The sequence below is a fragment of the Ceratocystis lukuohia genome (assembly GCF_044167205.1).
Source record: "Ceratocystis lukuohia strain C4212 chromosome Unknown Supercontig5_pilon, whole genome shotgun sequence".
NCBI lineage: Eukaryota > Fungi > Ascomycota > Sordariomycetes > Microascales > Ceratocystidaceae > Ceratocystis > Ceratocystis lukuohia.
This window is the reverse complement of record NW_027263524.1, coordinates 120,528-143,365: the sequence shown is the minus strand read 5'-3', so window position 1 is coordinate 143,365 and position 22,838 is coordinate 120,528. Positions and strand designations below refer to the sequence as shown.

The 22,838-nt window shown below is 46.8% G+C and overlaps 4 protein-coding genes across 4 annotated transcripts; 3 read left to right on the top strand and 1 right to left on the bottom strand.

Moving 5' to 3' along the window:
- On the top strand, positions 1-2,187 carry HOO65_050027 (Endothelin-converting enzyme 1; the record flags this gene model as incomplete). The annotated part of the gene is made up of 2 exons (XM_071003239.1): positions 1-780; positions 844-2,187. The coding sequence occupies 2 exons, from the start codon at positions 1-3 to the stop codon at positions 2,185-2,187; spliced, it is 2,124 nt and encodes a 707-aa protein (XP_070858086.1).
- A 2,104-nt stretch (positions 2,188-4,291) lies between these two features.
- Positions 4,292-6,603, top strand: HOO65_050026 (Endothelin-converting enzyme 2 region; the record flags this gene model as incomplete). The annotated part of the gene is made up of 2 exons (XM_071003220.1): positions 4,292-5,071; positions 5,134-6,603. 2 exons carry the CDS (start codon positions 4,292-4,294, stop codon positions 6,601-6,603), a joined length of 2,250 nt encoding a protein of 749 aa, XP_070858085.1.
- A 1,290-nt stretch (positions 6,604-7,893) lies between these two features.
- On the top strand, positions 7,894-10,080 carry HOO65_050025 (Endothelin-converting enzyme 2 region; the record flags this gene model as incomplete). The annotated part of the gene is made up of 2 exons (XM_071003238.1): positions 7,894-8,673; positions 8,737-10,080. The coding sequence occupies 2 exons, from the start codon at positions 7,894-7,896 to the stop codon at positions 10,078-10,080; spliced, it is 2,124 nt and encodes a 707-aa protein (XP_070858084.1).
- Positions 10,081-21,703: 11,623 nt separating this feature from the next.
- HOO65_050024 (uncharacterized protein) lies at positions 21,704-21,934 on the bottom strand (the record flags this gene model as incomplete). Its single annotated transcript, XM_071000766.1, has 1 exon — positions 21,704-21,934. One exon carries the CDS (start codon positions 21,932-21,934, stop codon positions 21,704-21,706), a length of 231 nt encoding a protein of 76 aa, XP_070858083.1.
- Between the last annotated feature and the right edge of the window lie 904 nt (positions 21,935-22,838).

Here is a 22,838-nt window from a genome sequence, read left to right as displayed (position 1 = left end):
ATGAAATTCCGAGCTGCACTACTGGCGGCGTGCTCCGCTACTCTTGGCGTTCGCGCTGAGACAACTGTTGAGCCCACGGCCGACATTCCATTGCCTACCGGTGAAGTCGTTTGCGATACGGCCGAATGTAAGAGTGCTGCCCGCGAGATTCTCGACAGACTCTCGCCGAACTACTTGAATATGAACGCTTGCTCTGACTTCGATGAAATGGTCTGCGGTGGGTGGCGTGATAAGAACTATCTTCAGCCAGACCAACACCAGCTGTCTACTTTCTTGACCTTGGAAGAGCAAGTCAAGGCTTCTCTGCGTGACACTCTTGAGAAGCAGCCTTACAAGGATGGCCGGCTATCGGCTGACACCAATTTCAACAAACTTAAGACTTCCTACGAGGCGTGCATGAATACACAGAGGCTGACTAATCTCGGCCTCGAACCTCTTCGTGTGCTTCTGGAGGAGGTTGACCGATCCCAGTCTATCAATGACTATCTCAAAGTCTTGATGAGCAATGGCGTTGCCACTTTGCTGAGTCTTGAGCCACACCCCGATTTCCACAACCCAGGATCGCATATCTTGGGCGTACTTGCACCATCAAGCTTGGGCCTTCCTTCAAAATACTACTACAGCGATGAAGATATTATTGCCCAGTATGGGGATGTTGTTGTTCACATACTTGCTACCTTGTATCCAGATGTAAAAGGAACTGTGTCGAGAAAGATTATTGATCTGGAGATTAAACTTGCGGAGTTTATGCCAGACGACGACTACAACAAGAAAGGAGTAGTAAGTCTTCCTCTGTTTATAAGCGATGTTTAGTGTTTACTTGTCTGACATGTGCTGTACCAGCTTGAGAAAAACACCATGAGCTTATCCGATGCTGCTCAGGTCGTGCCCCAGATCGACTTGGAAGAACTTGTCAGATTCTTTAAGCCTGATGGCGCTACTGTTGAATATGTTGCCATGCATCACCTCCGGTACATCCAGACTTTGTCAGAGATCCTGGAGAATGAGCCACGCGAAGTCCTCCAGGCTTATTTCCGCTGGCAAACTATCGTTTCTTATGCCGATTACGTCCAGGATAGCGTCTTCAACGACTTCTACCGCCTACAGAGCACATTTTTTGGGTTGGAATTTGTCGAGTCTGCCCCATCTCGCCAATGGCTAACTTGCATTAACCATCTCGAAAAGGGGCTTGGCTGGAGTCTTGGAAACATCTTCCTATACTCTTCGTTCCCAAAAAACGATGAACGCCTCGGCAAAAAGATTGTGAAGGACATCAAATTGCAATTCCAGAGCAAGGTGTGGGAGTCTACTTGGATGGACGACGATGCGAAGATAATAACTGCACTGAAAATCGGCAGAATGGACTTCGATGTTGGCTATCCCTCGACTAGTGAGCCGGATGCCCAAAGCGCAGATGAAGTGGACATGTACTACAAAGATGTCTATGTCCGCCCCGACAGCTACTTTGAAAACGAGAAGTCGATGCGACGATCAAATGTTTGGAAGAGTTGGGAGTCTCTCACTAAGCTTGGTAGAAAGACTGAGTGGCGTGACAAGATAACTACTCCGCTTGGCACTTACTATCCAGCCATCAACAGATTAGTGCTTACTGCTAGTCTTTTGCAACCGCCTAGCTTTGGAGCTAAGATCCCTGCCTACATCTCATATGGTAGTGTTGGGTTCATCACAGCACATGAGATGGGTCATGCTTTTGGTTTGCTTGGACGTCATTATGACCATGAATTTCGGTTTGGATCTTGGTGGAGTGAGGAGACACTGCAGGGCTTCAACGACAAGGCCCAGTGCTTTATTGACGAGTACTCCAAGCTCACGGTTCCTGACTACACTGGAGAGGATCTCCACATTAATGGAACTTCTACACTGGAAGAGAACATATCCGATTTCTACGGATTGTCAATGGCTTACAACGCATGGGCGAAATACTCCAAGGGAACGACGGCCAACCTGTTACTTCCAGGGCTTGAATCTTTCACTCGGGAACAGCTGTTTTTCGTGTCTTTTGCATCCCTGTGGTGCAGCAAGTCTACCCCTGACTCAACGCTTAATGAGGCTGATGTTGGAAAGTATACACCTCTGAGCCTACGGACCAATGCTATTGTGGCGAACAGTCGAGAGTTCCAGCAGGCCTTTGGGTGCCCTGTTAAGGAGTCGACTTGTGAAATCTAGAGCCTACTTCTTAGCGGAGGTTCTGGTGTTTCAACATGGATAAATTTATTCCATAAACATCACGATATTCATGACCGTGAAAGTGGTAGGGGAAGTGATGGAAGTCATAGGCATTGTTTGCTGGTTGTGATCTCCTTGCTCTGTTTGTGTAAATCTATAGGCAGCAGTAGGTCTCTGTACAATGACTTTGTGTGTTTGGGGTGCCCCTGATAGCGGGTATCTTAGCTGCTCTGTCTACAAGCTCTATTCTCGGCATATGTTGGTTGTGACCTCATTGGTCTGTTTGTGTCACCATAGGCGTTGGGTATCTACAGCATAACAGCTTAGGCTTAGTGTGTTTGGGGTCTCCTTGGTAGCGCGTATCTTAGCCGCCCCGTCTACAAGGTCTATTCCCAGTAGTCAATCTTTGATTCATTGTAGTTGGAGGCTATGGATGAAGTATTCTCGTCTTAACAACCTAATCAAATCAATGTCTTGGACTCTGTCAGTAACCTAAGTCAGGGTTACCAGGATTGCTAACCCTGATCCAGTTCGCCCTAACATTAGGGTTAATATCAGACATCAAGGGTCTTCTTCCAAGGCCCATGTGTTGGATCTAGAACATGGTGGTGATGGATATAAAGAGTGCTCCTATTTGCACCATGCCATTGTTTGTTTCTTTGCGTCGTTTGATCTCTGTGATTCCCGTAGACGTTAAATATATTCAAGTTCAAGTTTGCACCATGCCGATTTCCTACTCGCACCTTAAAATTAATGCCCCACATACCACCAAGTGATTGAACCAATCACATGCCTAAGTCAACAGATATCCAGCCAATCAAATAGTCGTAATAGCCCCACTTTACAACATCCCTTTCCTCCTCAATTCAAGAAAGTCTACCTCGGACTAGACTTAGATAGATACAGAACAACTTCAATAAATCACTTCTTCCTTCTCCCTCTTCTTCACAGGACATTCAGTACGTCCTCCTAATATATACTGTTAGATTGCCGCATTATAGTCTTCGCTAAGCATTGGAAAGCGAGTCTGATGGCAGGATGGACTAGACTCGGCATCAGCTTTCTCGAACTGCTTGATGGTAAGTTTAGTGGTGGAAGCAATGGTATGTGCGTTGTTTAATGCTCTCGGGATGTGGGATGAAGTGTAGTATGCCTAATAAAAGCCACCCATACATAGACTAGGGTATGCGGAAGAGCAGCTAGGATAAGCAGAGAGTCTACTTTAGCATTAACTTGCATACCTCTTGGACTCCATGGCCATCTTCACTTGCGCGAGGCCCTTGACCTGTCAATACTTTTAATAGTGACATAGATATTTACAAATCCAAGTCCACAAGGGAAGACATTGGACTGTGTCGGTCACAATAAGGGGGCTCTTGTTAGGAAAGCCCTCTTAAAAACAGAGACTGGGCCAAGGCGTGAAGACTCAAGGAGCACAAGGTGAGGACGATAGTGTGAATGCTTGGGGGGTATACCTAAGGTGACTTTACATTGATGTGGTGTAGGAGGACAGCAGCTCCTAGGCGTCTGTGCCAAGGGCCTGTCTGATGCCATTATTGATGCTGCTTCTAGCAGAGACTGCACAACTAAGCGACCCCCTTCGTTTCTTCTTGAAGGCGTTTCTACTTATTTCCGCACTGGCTTATGTAAATACCGAGCGATACCATCAAGTCAAAATGCAGAAATATGCTTACTTATCCTATGGGGAGATGCTATAAGGCCATCTATGCGCCGCATGCTGGTGCCAAGGCTTTTAAATATAGTGACTGGTAGTAGACACCCCAAGCGTCCCTTGGCTTCCTAGAAGCCGACTACAAGTGTCTGTCTGCACTATCCCTCAGCACGTTCCTGGTTGATATTTTCGTGCCATAAACCACTTCAAAACTGAACCGTGCTTGAGGAGCCCTGGAAGGCTAACGGTTGAGCACGTCCGTATATTTCTACCGCTAACGACGATGTTCATGCAAACTGGCCAAGTTCTCCCGCAAGCCGAGCGAGCTACTGTATATAAGACAGGCCAATCGCCCTGGGATGAATATTGTCGTGAATGAAAGACCACTGAACATCCCCTTCTCGCCAATACACCATCAAGATCAAAACCGCGATGAAATTCTCGGCTGCACTACTGGTGGTGTGCTCCGCTACTCTTGGCGTTCGGGCTGAGCCAACTGTTAAGCTCACGGCCGACACTCCATATCCTACTCGTGAAGTCGTTTGCGACACCCCCGAGTGCAAGAGTGCTGCTCGCGACATTCTTGATAGACTCTCGCCGAAATACAAGAAGATGAACGCTTGCTCCAACTTCGATGAAATGGTCTGCGGTGGCTGGCGTGATAAGCACGATCTTCGGCAGAACCAATTTCAAATGTCTACTACCACCCTTATGGAAGAGCAAGTTAAGGCCTCTCTACGTGACATCATTGAGAAGCAGCCCTACAAGAACACCTGGTCAGAGGCCGACATCAACTTCGACAAACTCAAGGCTTCCTATGAGGCGTGCATGGACACAAAGACCCTGGCTGGTCTCGGTCTCGGACCTCTCCGTATGCTTCTGGAGGAGGTTGACCGATCCCAGTCTATCAATGACTATCTCAAAGTCTTGATGAACAATGGTGTCGCCACTTTGCTAAGTCTTGAGTCACATGTCGACGCCCGTAACCCAACTTCCCATATTCTTGGTGTGTCTGCACCATCAAGCTTGGGACTCCCTTCAAAGCGCTACTATGATAACGAATACATTCTTGGCGAGTATGGGGACGTTATTGCTCACATCCTTGGTACCTTGTATCCCGATGTGCCAGAATATGTGTCACGCAAGATTGTCGATCTGGAGATTAAACTTGCAGCGTTTATGCCAGACGATGACCAGAGCAAGAAAGGAGCGGTAAGTTTTCCCTGTTCATAAGCGATGTTTAATCTTTACTTGGCTGACATGTGCTGTACCAGTTTGAGAAAAACACCATGAGCTTATCCGACGCCGCTCAACTTGCGCCCGAGATCGACTTAGAAGGACTTGTCACATTCTTTAAGCCTGATAGCGCTAATGTTGAATACGTTGCCATGCACCATTCCCGGTACATCCAGGCCTTGTCAGAGATTCTGAAGAATGAGCCACATGAAGTCCTCGAGGCTTATTTCCGCTGGCAAACTATCATTTCTTATGCTGATTACGTCCAGGATAGTGTCTTTGAAGGGTTCTATCGCCTGCAGAGCAGAATTCTTGAGTTGGAATTAGTTGAACCTGCCCCATCTGGCCAATGGCTAACTTGGCAAAATATCTTTTCTTTTGCTGGTCACGTCCAGGGCAGTGTTTCTAAAGGCTTCTACCGCCTTCTGGGCCAAATCTTTGGGTTGGAATTCGTTGAACCTGACCCATCTCGCCGATGGCTAACTTGCATTAACCATCTCGAAAAGGGGCTTGGCTGGAGTCTTGGAAACATGCTCCTCTACTCTTCCTTCACGCCAAGAGATGAAAGACTTGGTGGAAAGATTGTGGATGACGTCAAATCGCAGTTCCAGAGTAAACTGCAAGAATCTGCTTGGATGGACAGCGGTGCTAAGGCAATGGCTATGGCGAAAATCGGCACAATGGTCCACGATATTGGCTATTCATTCGATGGCAATCCGGATGCTCAATCCGCAGATGCAGTCGGCACATACTACGCAAGTGTCTATCTCAGGGCTGATACCTACTTGGAAAATGAGAAGTATATGCGGCGCACAAATGTTCTGAAGAATTGGGAGTCTCTCGCCAAGCCTGGTGAGGACAGCGAGTGGCGTGAGAAGATGACTACTCCGCTTGGTAGCTATTACCCAGACATCAACAGATTAGTGCTTACTCCTAGTCTTTTGCAACGGCCCATATTTGGAGCTGAGATACCTGCCTACATCTCATATGGAAGTGTTGGATCTATCACGGCACGTGAGATGAGTCGTGCTTTCGGACCGCTTGGGCGTCATTACGACCATCAACATCATCTTAGATCTTGGTGGAGCGAGCAGACACTGCAGGGCTTCAACGACAAGGCCCAGTGCTTCATTGACGAGTACTCCAAGCTCACGGTTCCTGACTACACTGGAGAGGATCTCCACATCAATGGAACTTCCACGCTGGAAGAGAACATATCCGATTTCTACGGATTGTCAATGGCTTATAACGCATGGGCGGAGTACTCCAAGGGAACGGCGGCCAACCCGCTACTTCCAGGGCTTGACTTCTTCACTCGGGACCAGCTGTTTTTCGTGTCTTTTGGCTCGCTGTGGTGCAGTAAGTCTACCTCTGAATCGACGCTTAATGAGGCTATGGCCGGGAAATATACACCTCTGAGCCTACGGACCAATGCTATTGTGGCGAACAGTCGGGAGTTCCAGGAAGCTTTTGGATGTCCTGTCCAGAAGCCCGTTTGTGAGATCTAGAGCTTACTCCAGGCGGAGGTTCTGGTGTTTTAGCATGAATAAATTTATTCCGTAAAGATCAAGACGTCCATGACCGTGAAAGTGGTTAGGGAAGTGATATGCATTATAGGTTGATTGTGATCTCATTCGTCTGTTTGTGTCAATCTGTAGGGATTGGGTTTCTACAGCATAACAACTTGGTGTGTTTGGGGTCTCCTTGGTAGCGCGTATCTTAGCTGCCCTGTCTACAAGGTCTATTCTCAGTAGTCGGCCTTGAATTCATTGTAGTTGGAGTATATGGATGAGGAGCGTCGTCTTAACAACCCAGTGAAATCAATTCCTTGGATTTCCACATTGCTGTCTCTGCTGAGCATTGAAAAGCGAGTCTGATGGCAGGATGGACTAGACTCGGCATCAGATTTCTCGAACTACTTGATGGCAAGTGTAGTGGTGGGAGTAATAGTGCGTGCGTTGTTTAATGCCCTCGGGATGTGGGATGGAAGTCTAGTATGCCTAATAAAAGCTACTCACACATAGACTAGGGTATGCGAAGGAGCAACTAGGATAAGGAGAGAGTCGCTAGACTGTGCCTGTCACAATGAGGAAGCTCTTGTTAGGAAAGCCCTGTTAAGAAAGGAGACTGGGCCAAGGCGTGAAGACTCAAAGAGCACAAGGCCAGGATGATAGTGTGAATGCTTGGGGAGTATACCTAAGGTGACTTTACATTCATGTGGTGTAGGAGGAAAGCAGTTCCCGGGCGTCTGTGCTCAGCGCCTGTCTGATGCCATTATTGATGCTGCTTCTAGCAGAGACTGCACAACTAAGCGACCCCCTTCGTTCCTTCTTGTAGGCGTTTCTACTTATTTCCGAAGCGGTTTATGTGAATGCCGAGCGATACCATCAAGTCAAAATGCAGAAATATGCTTACTTATCCTATGAGGCCATCTATGGGCCGCCTGCTGGTGCCAAGGCTTTTAAATATAGTGATTGGTAGTAGACACCCCAAGCGTTCCTTGGTTTCCTAGAAGCCGACTACAAGCGTCTGTCTGCACTATCCCTCAGCACGTTCCTGGTTGATATTTTCGTGCCATAAACCACTCCAAAACTGAACCGTGCTTGAGGAGCCCTGGAAGGCCAACAGTTGAGCACGTCCGTATATTTCTACCGCTAACGACGATGTTCATGCAAACTGGCCAAGTCCTCCCGCAAGCCGAGCGAGTTACTTTATATAAGAAAGGCTGAATATTGTCGTTAGAGAAAGAGCGCTGAACATCTCGTTCTCGGAAAAACACCATCAAGATCAACACCGCTATGAAATTCTCAGCAGCACTCTTGGCGGTGTGTTCCACTACTCTTGGCGTTCGCGCTGAGCCAACTGTTAAGCTCACGGCCGACAGTCCATGTCCTAGTCATGAAGTCGCCTGTGACACCCCCGAGTGCAAGAGTGCTGCTAGCGAGATTATCGATAGACTCTCGCCGGACTACAAGACTATGGACGCTTGCTCCAACTTCGATGAAATGGTCTGCGGTGGCTGGCGTGATAAGCACGATCTTCGCCTGAACCAATTCCAGATGCCTACTGCCACCCTCATGGAAGAGCAAGTTAAGGCCTCCCTACGTGACATTATTGAGAAGAAGTCCTACAAGAACACCTGGTCAGAGGCTGAAATCACCTTCGACAAACTCAAGGCTTCCTATGAGGCGTGCATGGACACAAAGACCCTGGCTGGTCTCGGTCTCGGACCTCTCCGTATGCTTCTGGAGGAGGTTGACCGATCCCAGTCTATCAATGACTATCTCAAAGTCTTGATGAACAATGGTGTCGCCACTTTGCTAAGTCTTGAGTCACATGTCGACGCCCGTAACCCAACTTCCCATATTCTTGGTGTGTCTGCACCATCAAGCTTGGGACTCCCTTCAAAGCGCTACTATGATAACGAATACATTCTTGGCGAGTATGGGGACGTTATTGCTCACATTCTTGGTACCTTGTATCCCGATGTGCCAGAATATGTGTCACGCAAGGTTGTTGATCTGGAGATTAAACTTGCAGCGTTTATGCCAGACGATGACCAGAGCGAGAAAGGAGCGGTAAGTTTTCCGCTGTTCATAAGGCATGTTTAATGTTTACTTGGCTGACATGTTCTGTACCAGTTTGAGGGAAACACCATGAGCCTATCCGACGCCGCTCAACTTGCGCCCGAGATTGACTTAGAAGGACTTGTCACATTCTTTCAACCTGATGGTGTTACGGTTGAATACGTTGCCATGCATCATTCCCAATACATTCAGGCTTTGTCAGAGATCCTGGAGAATGAGCCACGTGAAGTCCTGGAGGCTTATTTCCGCTGGCAAACTATCATTTCTTATGCTGATTACGTCCAGGATAGTGTCTTTAAAGGCTTCTACCGCCTTCAGAGCCGATTCTTTGGGTTGGAAACACTTGAACCTGCCCCATCTCGCCGATGGCTAACTTGCATTAACCATCTCGAAAAGGGGCTTGGCTGGAGTCTTGGAAACATGTTCCTGTACTCTTCCTTTCCGGGAAGAGTTGAACGGCTTGGCGAAAAGATTGTAGACGACGTCAAATCGCTGTTCCAGACTAAGCTGCAAGAGCTTTCTTGGATGGACAGTGACGCTAAGAAAGTTGCTACGGAGAAAATCGGCAAAATGGTCCACGATATTGGCTATTCATTCGCTGGCAAGCCAGATGTTCAATCCGCAGATGCAGTCGGCACATACTACGCAAGTGTCTATGTCAGGGCTGATGCCTACTTGGAAAACGAGAAGAATATGCGGCGCACAAATGTCCTGAAGAATTGGGAGTCTCTCGCCAAGCCTGGTAAGCACAGCGAGTGGCGTGAGAAGATGACTACTCCGCTTGGTGCCTATCACCCAGACATCAACAGATTAGTGCTTACTCCTAGTCTTTTGCAACGGCCCATATTTGGAGCTGAGATACCTGCCTACATCTCATATGGAAGTGTTGGATTTATCACGGCACGTGAGATGAGTCGTGCTTTCGGACCGCTTGGACGTCATTACGACCATCAACATCATCTTAGATCTTGGTGGAGCGAGCAGACACTGCAGGGCTTCAACGACAAGGCCCAGTGCTTTATTGACGAGTACTCCAAGCTCACGGTTCCTAGCTACACCGGGGAGGATTTCCACATCGATGGAACTTCCACGCTGGAAGAGAACATATCTGATTTCTACGGATTGTCAATGGCTTACAACGCATGGGTGAAGTACTCCAAGAGAACGACGGCCAACCCGCTACTTCCAGGGCTTGACTTCTTCACTCGGGACCAGCTGTTTTTCGTGTCTTTTGGCTCGCTGTGGTGCAGTAAGTCTACCTCTGAATCAACGCTTGATGAGGCTATTGCCGGGAAACATACACCTCTGAGCCTACGGACCAATGCTATTGTGGCGAACAGTCGGGAGTTCCAGGAAGCTTTTGGATGTCCTGTCCAGAAGCCCGTTTGTGAGATCTAGAGCTTACTCCAGGCGGAGGTGTTGGCATTTTAGTGGGAATACACTTACTCTATAAAACTCAAGACGTACAAGATTGTGAAGGTAACACGGGAGTTGGGATGTAATATTTGCTGATTGTGATCTCCATAGCTTACTTGTGTCAGCATATGGGCAGTGCGTTTCTACCGTAACAGCTTTGTTAAAGTGATCAAGTTCTATTCATACTCTTTAGACTATTTGGGACCCTACTTTGAGAGCCCGGAGCTCTTAAGAGGCCCGAGTCTTCGGATACCGCGAAATTGCCGGCTCACAAGTTGTAGAATAGATCTTAATGATTGAATCAGTTGGTTTATTAAGGGGTTTAAGTCTATGCTACGTCCTGGAACTATTCCTTTTGTATTGTGGTGTCAATCATGTCACGTGATCAGCCACAATAGGTTCGGATAAGTGGGGCACGTATGGGACGCCACTTAACATATATACCGCGCCACGCAACACAAGTAAATCTGAGTCAAGATCAAAGAGGGGGGGGGTTATAGGTAACAAGGTGATTCTAATAGCACACATTGGTAGGACGTACTAAATGTCCTTGGAAATGAGAAGAAGAAGGGATCTGGGATTTGTGATTGCTGCTTTCTATCTAACTATAGGTTAAAGAGCGCATCTCAACCGCTTTATATACTCCTCGCCAGTGTTTATAGACCGAACAAACGATTAGTGTCTGCTACTAACCCTAACGCTCGGCCGAACTTGGTCACGATAACCCTCACTAGGGTTACGGGCGAATTCATCAAGTATTAAGACAGATGTTGAATCTTTTTGTAGCGGACTGGTTTTAGAGAAACTTCGTAGAGACATTTACTATGATGTTCACAGACTAGACAGTTAGGGAAGAAAGAGATAAAGAGGCAATCTGCAGCCATAAAATATGCGAGGCCAGCCTCATATTACTTCAAAGTCGTGGGTTGTAGCATTGCATCGACCTACTACTAATAATACAGTCTGCCCAGCTCAACCTGGTCAAGCTGCAAGTCTCATAACAGCAAAGAGACTCGTATGGACCGATTGTAGAGAGCAAATGATGCCAACAACCGTATACGAGCCTCTTGCTGGTAAATGAGAGCGGCAGTCAACTTTGGACTAGCCAACCTCGGTATTTACGGTTTATACTAGTTGGAAGCCATCAAAATGGTCGCGTTAGCTCTCCCAACGCAGCTCCAAGCAATCCAAACCAGATCTGCAATTTTCCCTGGCCCATGGCGGCCACTGAAGGCATTCGAGCACTATTCCTAAGCCTGTTCACGTAGCATATTTCCAATCAATCTTCAACACCAAGTTCTATGTTGTGGTGAGAGTATGTATATCATTATCATCATATAAGCTAAGCTAGACGAATAAACACCTGCAACTGCATTCCTCGCCACCGTGAGTGGCAGCGGTAAGCTCTTCACTGGGTAATACAAGGCTTCGTGTCGGAACTTTTACACCAGAATACCACCAAGGAGAAAAATGCCGACATTAAAGACTAATCGGTCTACCCAGACAATGGACTCATTTTGCACCATGACGCATCAACCTGTACAAGGAGTCCACGCGAGTCGTAGCACATGCAGGCAGAGCCTTCCCAATGGCACAAGTAGTACGTCGGACCTCCGTCTTTTGGGGCTGCCATGGCAGCATTCACTATGAAAGCGAGAAGTGTGGCTGCAGTCCAGACTTGCATGGCTACGATGTATTAATGCTACTAACTAGAAGCAGCAAAACTAGCTTGCGAGTAGCAGATGGCGATGAATGATGTGAGGAGAAGGGCAACTCTTCAGAAATGCAAGACGTTGAGGAACCGAAGAGAGAGAGAGAGAAGATCGGAATGAGAAAAAACCGTAGAAGAGAGTGACGCGCGTTGAGAGAGTCAACAAGAAAGACTAGCCTGCACAACACAAGACACCCTTTTTATAATGTAGGCATTGCAACTGAAAGACTTGCTTCAAAAGAATGCTGTTTATAGTAAATAGTGTTCTCCGTCTCGATGGTAGGACAACCTTGGTAGTATGCATATATAAATTATGATCGCTTTATCACTCAAGCTGGTATAAGCAAGCATCGAAGACTACGGGATTCTGTCTTACTATTGCACTACTCTGGACAGCCATGACCAGCACAGCACAGTATCAAGAGAAGGATGCAGGAAGACAATGGCAAATGCATGGCATGGCGGTCTTATGTCCATGTATAGCTCGAATAACAAAGGATTTAGTTGATAGAGTAGCATCCGGTAGTAAGAAGGAGAGTAAGCACTAAAACAAAAAGAAGGCAAAGGAGTCAGTTGTATGAAACAGCAATACCTGGGCTAGTCCTTGTTGTTGTGCTTCTTATTATTGGACGATGACTAATCTGTTACAAAGAGCCATCACGTGACTGGAACACGGTAGGGTTGAATGAATTGTGCAGCCAGTCAAGCGTAATCGATAGTCCATGAGTTACTGTCATAATCCCTTTGGAACCTTTTTTATTGGCAATTAAGTTGCGTCCCATGAGACCCCCGCTGAAATTGATTGTTCCCTAGTTTCCGCGTCGTAGTACACATTGATGGTCGTAGACTGCCTGTCTAGCCAGCTATCTCATGTGTATCTGCATCTGGCTTTTGCTCCACAGGGTTAGTCTTAGGGTTCTTGGCGAAGCTAAAGATATATCCTACCCACCCCTTGCTTAACAGCTGCCATTGTTCAAACATCTTTTACGTGTTAAAGCCGTAGAGCTACTGTGTCTCTCGTAGGAGCAGGCCCTTGCTGAGTACTAGCATAGGCCAGGCCCTAGTAAAGGCTCTGTCTCAGTGGGCCACTATACAGGCAATGCATTTCTAGGCAGGCTCTGATGTGTTCAGGGGTGTAATATAAAAGGGCACGACGCTAGTTGGAGTTGGAGCGGCCAGACTGGGAACATCTAAGCTGCCAAAGCAAGACATTCTGGTTGTGTGCATCAGGGCTATCTTGGCGCCTCCTAACAACACCCACTCTCTGTGTAACAGGGCAAGGGGAGGCAGGGACAAGAAGGAAAACTTGAGCATAATCGACGTCCGCTAGAAGGACTGTACGAAGCTACATCCCCACGTTCTACGGCTGCCCGATAGTATAAGGATGGCTTGACATGCTCTATATTCTTGAACAGCTTCTTCCACCCCCCCCCCCCCCAAGCTGTGAACATTCCTGCACCTGATTGCACGACATATCTACTGTCAGCCCAAGACGTGGCTGTACATTCTCAAAACGCCCTTGCTATCCACCATTCATTCCTTGGTTTATCTCAACGCAGGAACTTCAAGAATCGAGTGACTGAGTGTCCTGATAGATGGAAAATCAAACGAACAAGCATAGACTATACATGCCTAAAACGGAGGCTGATATAGCCGTTGGTAATTATCAAGTTCCTGGGAGGGTATAACGCCGACCGTTGAGTGGGAGCCTGAGACCTAGCGCAGCCAAGAATACGTACAGATATATATCCTTGGCGTGGGTCTTTTTTAGCTTGGCGTATCTAAACTTCCCACTCTAAAAATGCCGGGTTGACAGGGCCGGAGAATACCAACTGCATCTTCGCAGATGGAAGAGCGAGACCAGGGATCCCGGACTCTAGAGTCGGAGGAACTATCTGGCAAATGTAGAGGGCATCATATTGTATACTGGGTTGCTAACAAGGCTTTGGCGACTATGCGGCTCTGCCTTTGCCCAAGACTGTCTGTTTGGGCGCTAGTCTCAATCTCGCTACTAGGTTGCGCAAATTCGCAACGTCCTTGTCAAACTTGGCTGCAACCTTAACGCCGGCTGACTTACAAGGCGTATCTCCCACAGAAACCAGGAGATTAGCCGTTTCATCCACTCGACTCCGTCAATGAGAGAAACCTGGCAAGTCCAAGCCTAGGGTGAACCTAAGGAGTTTCTTGTCCGGAGGGGCAGCCAATTCCGAAGGATTAGCTTGGGCATCCCGTTGAGCGCGCCGTCCACTTGATCCGTTGCATAGGGTCGTGCGATAGGAGGGTTTAGAAGCTTATCAGGCACCAAGTATTTTGTCTTCCTTGACAGCCTGGAGGATCTAGAGTAACTTGACATCGTCTAATTTACGCTCACTTGTTGTGGTGTAAGAAATAGGGGCTAAATGTAGTGTAGGGTAAGCCAAGGAAAACGGACCTGTGAGTCGCCAGATGTAATCAATAGGGTTGGTAGGCGTGCTATAGCTGCTATTAAAGATGGCGTGGAGATATGCAAACTCAAGTAGAAGTTTATCCGGCCAGTGTACTGCATATGGCAGCAGCGGCTGGGAGATTGTAAGGCAGAAATTAGATGTAAAAGGGCAATAAACTGAAGTGATAGTAACGCACAGACTTGGCGTATTGCCATGGCCAACTAAACCAAGGCAAAAATGAAGCAGCCAGATAGAAGTGAAATGTAAAGAGGAAAACAAAGATCAATGCTACTCCAGGTATCTCAGAAAGTAGGATATAAGCAAGAGGAATGGTCTAATGAGTAGGCCGCTCTAGACGGGAGCTCTTGGGTCGCTGCTATTACTGCCAGAAAGCTCCTCAGCTCGGAAATCACTTTCCTCTACATCGTGGGAATACTGACTGATGGCTCTACAGTGCAAGTCTAGTTACTGCCCTAGGCATTTTTATGGCTTTGCTCCTAGTTTACTGAGTTCTCCTGAAGACTCGTACCGTTGACCACCTCAGCCAATACAAAGGTTGCTGGATGTTGCTTGTCCCAGCTTACCTGTATTTCCTATAGGAGTTAGTTCCTACATAGCACCACGAGTTAAGGCCAAGACATTCATAAAGCCCACCCTACCGAGCCATTCTACAAAAGTTCTCGGGTAGCAATGAAAAATCAACCATAGCGCCAAGGCAGCAATAATAACAGAAATACTCCGACTGAAGGGCTGGTTGACACTCTTAGAGAGAGTGCTTGGGGCTTAATTTCAGTTAGAGCGCCTTAAGAGCCGAGCTGACAGGCACAAAAGTAGCTCTCCAGAGTCGATTCTGGACCGCACGGTCTTCTTCTAAGGGAACAAAGATAGTTATGCATGAGTTTGCCTTATTGAAGGCTAGGGTCGAAGCCCTTGAACAGGTGAATGAGATGCCAAGCCGACGCTGGAGGACAAAGAAGTCGACTACAGAACAAGGGGGCAATGGCAGTAGAGGAAGGGGATCAGGCAATTGATCAAATGGATGCTGATGCGCAAGTTGCGGCCGAATCGTGTAGGAGTGGTGGCCGGGGAAGGCCGGTGCGACCGGGGTTTCAGCATTGTGGCGTCTGCGTCATCATGGAAGACCATGTCAGGTAGTGATTCAGACATCTAGGAAAGAGTATAGCGGGTAATTTGGGTTGATTGCATAGTTTCTTGTGACTTTATTGCAATTTCTATCTTGAAAGATATCAGGTATGACCACAGCGTGACGAAGACATTGGATGAGTATCTTGTGCTATCCTTGACTGGAATTGCAATTGGAATATATTGTTGCGTCTATGGGAAGCACTGAGATCAAACTGCACCGGACTGGCTACCGGACAGATTTAGCCCTCTGGGCTACAGATGCTTTTCCGAGAGAAGCCCAATTGCCCCTATACTAACTGTGAAAATTCGGCTTCCGTCAGCAGTATTTCTTCGGCTCCGTCGCAAGTACTCGGACCGCAGGGACGGCGCCAAGTGGAAACCACCGGTGTCTCATCTTTCCCTCGTTACTACTCTTCATATTTCGCAATCGCAAAAAGGTGTTGAGTGGCGCTCGCCCACATGTTACTTCTGCAAAATAAGACACACGCCTCTTGTGGTGGCGGAACACCCATGCACAAAAGGGCCGACATCCTCCCTATCCGCGTGAATTCAAACATAAAAGGAATGAAGTCTTGAGAGAGTATGTAGAGTTGAACTTGGATAAAATAACTGATTCCTTGACATAGGATCTATTCAATAGATTATGAGCCTGCGTTTGACAGCAACTGCCATCAGCGCGTTGGGACAAGACAGGCAAGACCTGGGATGCGACTTCTGGTGTGTGTCTGCAGACTTTGGAGAGCCATCATCAAGAAGATTGAGGCCAGTGGTGCTCGCAAATGCAGTGTATGTGCCACCAAGACCAAACAGAGGTCAGCTTTTCTCCATCTCCCTTCAATCAGCTTCGTTTAAAGGCAACGAAAGCTCTGTTTCGCTATGCCGCAGTGATGCTGTCCTCTACGAAGCTTCATCTTTCGGCGCAAATGGCAAACTACAGCAAGAAAACTACCTGGTGACTGTTCGCCCTACCTCCAAGGTGGCTACTGATGGCTAGTAGCATAATACGTCAAGGGCTAGCCGTGGGTCACTACATCGGATACCTACACGCCATTTGTACCACGAGGCCTAACAGGATTAGGCCTTCTCAAGTGGCGTTTTCAAAAGAACCATATGAAGTCGATATTGCAGGAGTTGGTAGTACATTGCAAGAGATAAAATACTACATAGCCATTTGATGCGAAACAATGGCCGTGATACACAGCATAGGCAAGCATACGTGTAGCCGACTGTGGCTGGCCGAGTAGATTAGATGCAGGTGCTAGCCTGAAGATGTATTTAGAAAACAGCCTTACTACTACATCAGGTGGTAAGACTATATAGTACAACATGGATGATAAGTGAGGGAAATACACTTCCTGGATGGACGAGAGCTTGGAGATGCTGTCGATGGTACCTTGTCGAGAGCGAGTGACAGTTGATAACCAGGCTTGACACAACACTGTTGCTTTTATACGCTTTAATACTTGTTCCTCACTATGAAGTCGATCTGCTAGACATGAGTTGCCACGTCCAATGCAGTCAGTCATGTTAGAGTAGCCATAGCGGCTCGACTCCCTGGCCGTGGCGTGGTGCTGCCGCGCAGGTTGACCAAAAGTCTGTCACGCAGGATGCGGTGTCCGTGGTAGACGGAGGAGGGAGACTGCTGTCCACTCTCTAGCCACTCATAGTTCGCAAAGACAACAAAGGGACGACAACAAATAGACAACTAATATACAAGTTATTATGGTTTTCAAGCGACTGAAATGTTGAAGAAAGGATGCCACGAGTAACTATTCTCGATAAAAGTGCGTCGCGGCCAAGTATGGGTTGCACTCTTTCCTCCTAAATCTAGCTTTTCACTTGGCCAATCGATTCTTGAACCATTAAATATGCTAACCAGGGAAACAGATCATTATCCAGGTCATTTTGGACCTGGATTCGTGGGGACTTCCGCTCCGGCTGGGTAGTGTAAAAGTAAGGGCTGGTCAATTGCTGGCCGACCAGTTGGCACATGTTGGGCTAATATCAACTCACTACCTGGCCAGAGACCTTGAACAGGTGAATGTGATGCAAAGTCAGTGCTACGAGTGACTTCCCAAGTGATAAAAACTGAATTCAGGAGATAGTTCCGACATGGGGCGAATTTGTCTGGCCATCATTGCCCTCCAACTCTCAGCCAAATTTGCCTGGCCATCATTGCCCTCCAACTCTCAGCCCATTTACTATTATCTTGCTGCCTTTGTGCTGCCCTGCCTGCCTCGTGCTTTTCTATTCTTGTTATCAACATACCGGCGGCTACAAACTTGGCGGCATGGCTCTTAGAACGCTGCTTCTTATCAGTCTTCTAATGTATGTCTCCTCAACCCATGCCCCCGGCCTACTACTCATTCCCTCACAAACGTCGATACAGAGTAGAAGATCTTGCTTGAATGAGCTACGCAGAGCTATATACAAACTAGATATACCAAGGAGTTAGGCTTACAAGATTCCCATCATCAAAAGTATTGATATAAGGCATATTTTGTCTAAACGTCTTCTTCATAAGCTAGACCACTTTGATACGATACAGCTGCCACGTGTAAGCCTAACGGAGGAATCAAATAATTCGTGCCAATACAAAGCTTCAGAAGGGTCGCATGGCTCATGCTTTCCAAGCTCCCGCGGTTAAAGAGCTGCACAAAAACAGAAGCAAGAGATTAGCGCGGTAGCTGATGGCGGATGAATAATTCATTACACATATGTTAGTCTTTAAAGACAGGCCGGCGCCCCTCCCCCTCCCCTTCCCTGTTCACTTCGCTTTTCCTTCACTCACCTCAACCACAGTCACTCGCTCTCCACAAGATACCCTTGACAACAACTCCAAGCTCTCGTCCGTCCAAGTACGTGCATTTCCCTCACTTATCATCCATGTTGTACTATATAGTCTTACCACCCTCCCCCTCCTTGTTCACTTCATTTTTCCTTCACTCATCTCAACCACAGTTACTCGCTCGCGTGTCCTTTTAGCTCCATCATGCCATAGCAGCTAAAATAACATGAGTTCATCAGCACAAGCAGCTACTCAGCCACAAGCAGTACTCCTCTCCCTTTGTGGGCTGTGTAGCCTTTTGACGGTGTTTAGAATGGTATGGGCGCAGATCTATTTTGGTTATTGTGAATGTGGGTTCTGTTGTACATGATGCTGCCTTTCGTGAATATGCGGATGAGATTTACTCTGAACAGCGATGCTGGAAACTTTACTCAGTCGGTACAGAAGTAGCTGTTTTTGGCCAAGGCTGACTTTGAGCGGTTTAGCCGAAGCAAATGGACCCTGTTGAACGTTCACAACTCCTAGCGTGAGATTTACTTCCCCTAAAGACCGGGAGATTGCAAGCTTATAATCATCTTCTAGGTTTTCTTAGCGGCTGTATTGCCGCCCCCATATCAAGATAGGCATTGATATCCTTAACCACAAGCAAGCAATAGATGGCATCCTTCCATCCAATAAGATTTGGCTTACCCTTCAACCAGAGGACTTTAGTCGCTAAAACTCCCTCTATAATAAGGATAGAACGCTTGCGGCTTTTCCCGGAACTATCATAGGTTCGGCGCTTAACCGGCGCTATCCTAAGCGCGATGGCCTGCGCGCGCAAAAGTCGCAAGGTCAACACTAGCTTGCCGCTGAGTACAGCGATTCTGAACAGGGATTTCTACTAAGCGAAATACGAGTAGATTTCTGGGTCATCAACAGACAATAACAAAATAAGCTTTCTGTCGAACACGCCCTAACAGAAAGCACAGAGGCCCTTGGAGACTATGCAGACTAGAATCACAGCGTATGGATGTGAATGTCAACCTTTCCAATAAGAGTATAACAACAGGACAGGTGTGGGCTTTAGGGTCCAGGGTCACATGACAATCTGACCCTGACCCCACTTTGAGATAGACGTACGAAACGTCAGCTTCGGAAGTCTGTCGCAGAGTTTCCTTCGTTCTTCATCAAGCAATTAAGAATCAGAAGAATCGACATACATTTCTAGGATCGCTATACGTACGAGACTCACGTATCTATATGCATCAACGTGACTGATTATAGCGCCTGTTTACTGTGGTCAATAGCTGCAGGGTTACAACTGCCGCATCATAGACGCAGGCGTAACACCCACACAGGGTAATGATAGTCCAAGACAAAGAGATGTGAGAACAAATGGCGATTTCACAAAAAAACTGCCGTGGTATGCGTTTTTAGGGGAAAGCTGATGTATTCTGAATTCTGCAGACCCCCTTATACTGTTCCCATCCTCTTCAAACTCTAGAGTTGAAGAAGAACTGTATCATTGTGTGATTGTATGTTGTGGTGACTTTGCATAAAGAACTTCAATTTGGTCTATCTACATAATTTCCTAGGACTGAGTATAACCTGTGAGATGTGGGTCAGCCACATGGCAGTGCCACAGTGTGGCTGATGCTTCATATCACCACATTTAATTCCAAGTGTTCTGTCTATTCCACTCAAGATTAATCTTTTTTTTATGTTGTTTTAGATGCAAGCCCACAGGAGATGTCCATTATTCAAGCCTAGATGGCTTAGATTGGGCAGATCCAACTGATAGCTGTCTGCCTATAGCTATTGTGATACCCTTTACGACTTGTATTTGCAGGCTGTTGCACGATACTCGCAAAGGGGTTGAGTTCGCAATTTAGCTTGAGCTAAAAGGCTGTTGGCTTGATGGGTCTCACATTTTGTCTTGAATAAATCCAGCTGCTCAACGAAAAGCCGCAGTAGGGTCGTAGTTCGACGAGACGCACGCTACATGAAGCTAATGACAACTAGGTTCTGAGGCTAGAGAGGTAGCGATTGGGCCACTGTAGAAAGTTATGGCACTCAATTAAATACCTTGGTATGTTTCTGTAACCAAGTATCTGAGGAAATCGGTGATTGTTACAAGTAGACTATCAAGATGATGAAAATGCGGAGGATAATTACAAATACAGGGAGCGTGTGGGATACAATATTCCAACCACGATCTGATATGCTCGCGCTCGGATCTGAGGAGTAATACTGCTAACAATATGGGGGCATCATTCCCCTGATCGAGACCCATATTGCACTGTGGTGTGATCCTATTCCTTGTAATCATTAGCTTGACTGGACTAACAAGGTTATTAGACTCCGTCTCCGTGTGGACCATCAGCTGGAGCATAGACTGCTGAAAAGCCAAGCAAAAATTAGCCTGAGAGCAGCAGCCAAAAACCCTGTCTCTACCACATTGCCTACAATCTCAACTTACAGGCCTTTCTTTATTCCCAATCCCAAGAATGTTAGTTGATGAAAGCATGTGCCATTTATAAAGCTATTAGCATATATATTCTGAATATTGATAGGTGACGCTCTCTTCTACTACGATGCTTCGAAGTCTGATGAAACTGCCATGTATCCTAATCTCTCTTCTTGGGCGTTTATGTTCGGTGACTCGGGCTATCTCATAGCGCAAGAGCACCCGCGGCTAGGGCTATTAGCGCGACTACGCTGTAGAGCATCCTAGTTTCCCGGGAGCTTTTTCCAAGGAGCGGTCAATGCTCGTCTTAGATAAGACCTTTTATTGGCCCTGACCAGTGCCTTGCCAGAGTGTAAGAGATTTGACCTAAATGTCCTTTTAATAACCAAGTAAGAAGAACAATGCACTAGCATCATGCATTCAAGTGTAACAAGTGTTGCAAACGCTAGGCCTAATAGACTAGCCCTCTACACAAGAGGACATTGTGTTTTTGTAGTAGTATTTAGAGCCCAAGGATTTACCTCTGGGATCTCTAATTTGAGCTTACACAACCAAGTTAAGATTAGTTGGATGACTGAGATGGCACCACCATGTGGACTTGGTAAACATTCTCCGACTACCGTTGTTTACACTCGAAATATTAGCATTGAAGGTTAGAGATTGCGCAACATATATAAACTAAAGAAATACAGTATGCCTACCGGGCATGGCATAAATACTCTATCTTGATCTCTGTTGCAGTAATTGTGACTATGCAACTTGACGAGATCAACATGCTAAGTTGCAAATCGATCACCGGTCCGTTCAAGTTCAGTTTAGGATCTTGCTACAACTTGCTGGACTGTAGCTTGCTAAAGGCCAAGGTTGAACACGAGCAATTCAAAATTACATCAAATCATTCCAATAGTTGCACATCGAGCAATTCTGGGACAGTTATATATGAATATATTTTAGTAGCATAGCTTAGCTAAAGTATTTGACGGAAAGATAGCTGAGGAAATTGGGACTGCTAGTCACTGCCAATATTGTCCTGGCTCCAGCTATCTCTATGCAGGGTAGTTCTACCAAAGGCTGGCAAACTCCTACTATTCGCAGAATTCGTCGTCAGCCGGGAAGGGGCCCTCTTCGTCGTCAACGCAAATGCAAACCCAGCCTACGTCTTCAAAATGGACAAATCCACATCCGACGATCGCACGTTTAGAAAGGCCGGCATCACCATCGAGGTTTTTGTTCTCGCCGACATTTTGAACGTTGCCAGGAGTTGCCAGAGCACTGGCAGCAAAAGCGAGAAGTAGGGTAACAGTCCAGCGTTGCATGGTTGTCGAGTAAGAGTTTCTGGTTAATGTTTTGTAGGGGAGGCTTTGCAATGGCAAAGATATTGTAACAAAAGTAAGGATTGAAGAAGAAGAGTGTGGTAGGAAGGGTTGAGAAGAGGATGCGAGCGAAGTCGAGGGATGAGAAGTATAAAACTGATGTTCTGGAGAAAGAAGAAAAGTAGATACATGTTGCGAGGCGACGCACTCTTATATAGTCGTCTGGATGCTTCTCAAGTAGGTCTAAACACATTCAATTATGCTACTATTTCTATATCGCTGGAGCTACATCGGCATCAAGAGTGTAAGAGAGTCACCAAATCAAGAATGCCGTACATCTAAAAACGATACATAGCAGCTATGCTCACCTCGGCATCAAGGCACACGATAACAGAGTTGTCACAGCTCCCATAATATCTCTATCAGTCAAGTCTCTGACATGCTTCCGGAACAGTGGACATTCAACTATACCGAACTCCTTTCATAGCTCAGCTTTTAGTCCGGCTACGGAAGACAATTACTAGCCGTGTCTTCCGCAGACGCCCCTGTATCTACCCTTTCTGCTTTCTTGTCTGGTCCGAGAATATTTTTTTTCCATTTGTTTTCATTGTGTTATATAATTATTTCGTCACTCTCAAGCCATCGTCTTCCATAAATACCGTCAACCCATTCTTACATAGCACGGCCCACGGGCGGGCAAACACAGTTGCAGGCCTAATGCTGGCCGATGGGTTGTGTTAGATGGTCTGGAAGGAGACTGATCATCTATGCCTTCCACACCGCTCAGTTGAAAGGGGGGGGGGGACGAGGAGCCTCACGAATGCGGATTTGAGATAAGTGTGACTCAAGGTTTTTCAACGGATAGAGACAAGCTTCATGGAACTATCAAGAGTTTCGCGTTGAGTCC